Source organism: Arachis ipaensis, chromosome B07 (assembly GCF_000816755.2).
Source record: "Arachis ipaensis cultivar K30076 chromosome B07, Araip1.1, whole genome shotgun sequence".
Lineage (NCBI taxonomy): Eukaryota > Viridiplantae > Streptophyta > Magnoliopsida > Fabales > Fabaceae > Arachis > Arachis ipaensis.
Window position 1 is genome coordinate 123,354,837 of NC_029791.2, and position 950 is coordinate 123,355,786.

General features: G+C 37.1%; 1 protein-coding gene across 2 annotated transcripts in view; it reads right to left on the minus strand.

Annotated features, from left to right (window-relative positions):
- The window catches only part of LOC107606233 (TRAF-type zinc finger domain-containing protein 1), a gene marked incomplete at its 3' end in the record, with an annotated part of 2,904 nt that continues 1,954 nt past the window's right edge, over positions 1-950 (minus strand). For both annotated transcript variants that reach the window (XM_016308253.2, XM_021106525.1), the window contains 3 exon segments: positions 1-144; positions 515-636; positions 727-864. In XM_016308253.2, the coding sequence (XP_016163739.1) occupies positions 1-144; positions 515-636; positions 727-864 (404 nt within the window).

Genomic DNA, 950 nt, shown 5'->3' on the forward strand with positions numbered 1-950 from the left:
TGGAAAAACATGGATCCGAGTATGACTGCAATTCCAGTGATTGCTATTGTGAAAAGAAGACGTTTTGTAGAGAGTTCATTCTGCGGCGGTGGTGGTCGTGCCCTTCTATGAGCACCTTCATCTCTTTCAGCTGGCCTTGTAGCCCTTCACACAAATTGAAGTGAATTGTTCAATAAAAAGGGCATGAGAAACAAACACACTTAGAGAGTATAATACAGAAGCTAGTGCATTGTTCACAAGCTCGTTATAGAAAAAAGGGAACAAAGAGAGTAAAGTGGCGGACTAAAAATTTCTTAATGACTGATTTGGGATATTTCTCATTATTGTGGATTTTTCTGACACTATCTTACTGTATCCACAAGCTAGACACAGAATGCAGGATTACTGTGCTAATTTGCAATAAGGAAGCTCATCAATATGAAAAATTTCAGGATTTGGTCAAACAACACTTAGCTACAAGCAAAATGAAACAGAAACAAAAATGAAAAATGAAAAATGAATAAAAAGTTTCTACCTTGAAGACCCTGCAGCACTGTCTTGGATTCTATTGCAACTGCTGTCATGATTGTACCTTTCCCGTAATCTAACATATTTGTTACAAAGGTGACAAAGTTCTGTTCGATTCCCACATACTTCCTAAAAATTATCAAGATCAATCTGTAATTAGTGCCAACATCCATAGATCAATACAACCTTCCCAATTCAAAAGTAGTGTATAATCAAGACCTGATGCTCAGCCAAATCAATTGCTGGCAATGGGAACTCACAGAAGTCACATGTGACAATCCTTTGTGGACAATTTTCACCTCTGTGGATATCTAAAACATCACGATCCATTGTCTCACTGCACATTGAACACGCAACCTGCAGAAATTCACACTTTCTCTTGAAAATCTAATGTATATCTGAATCTTGCATTTTGATTCTGAATTCATGATTCTTCTAGCATT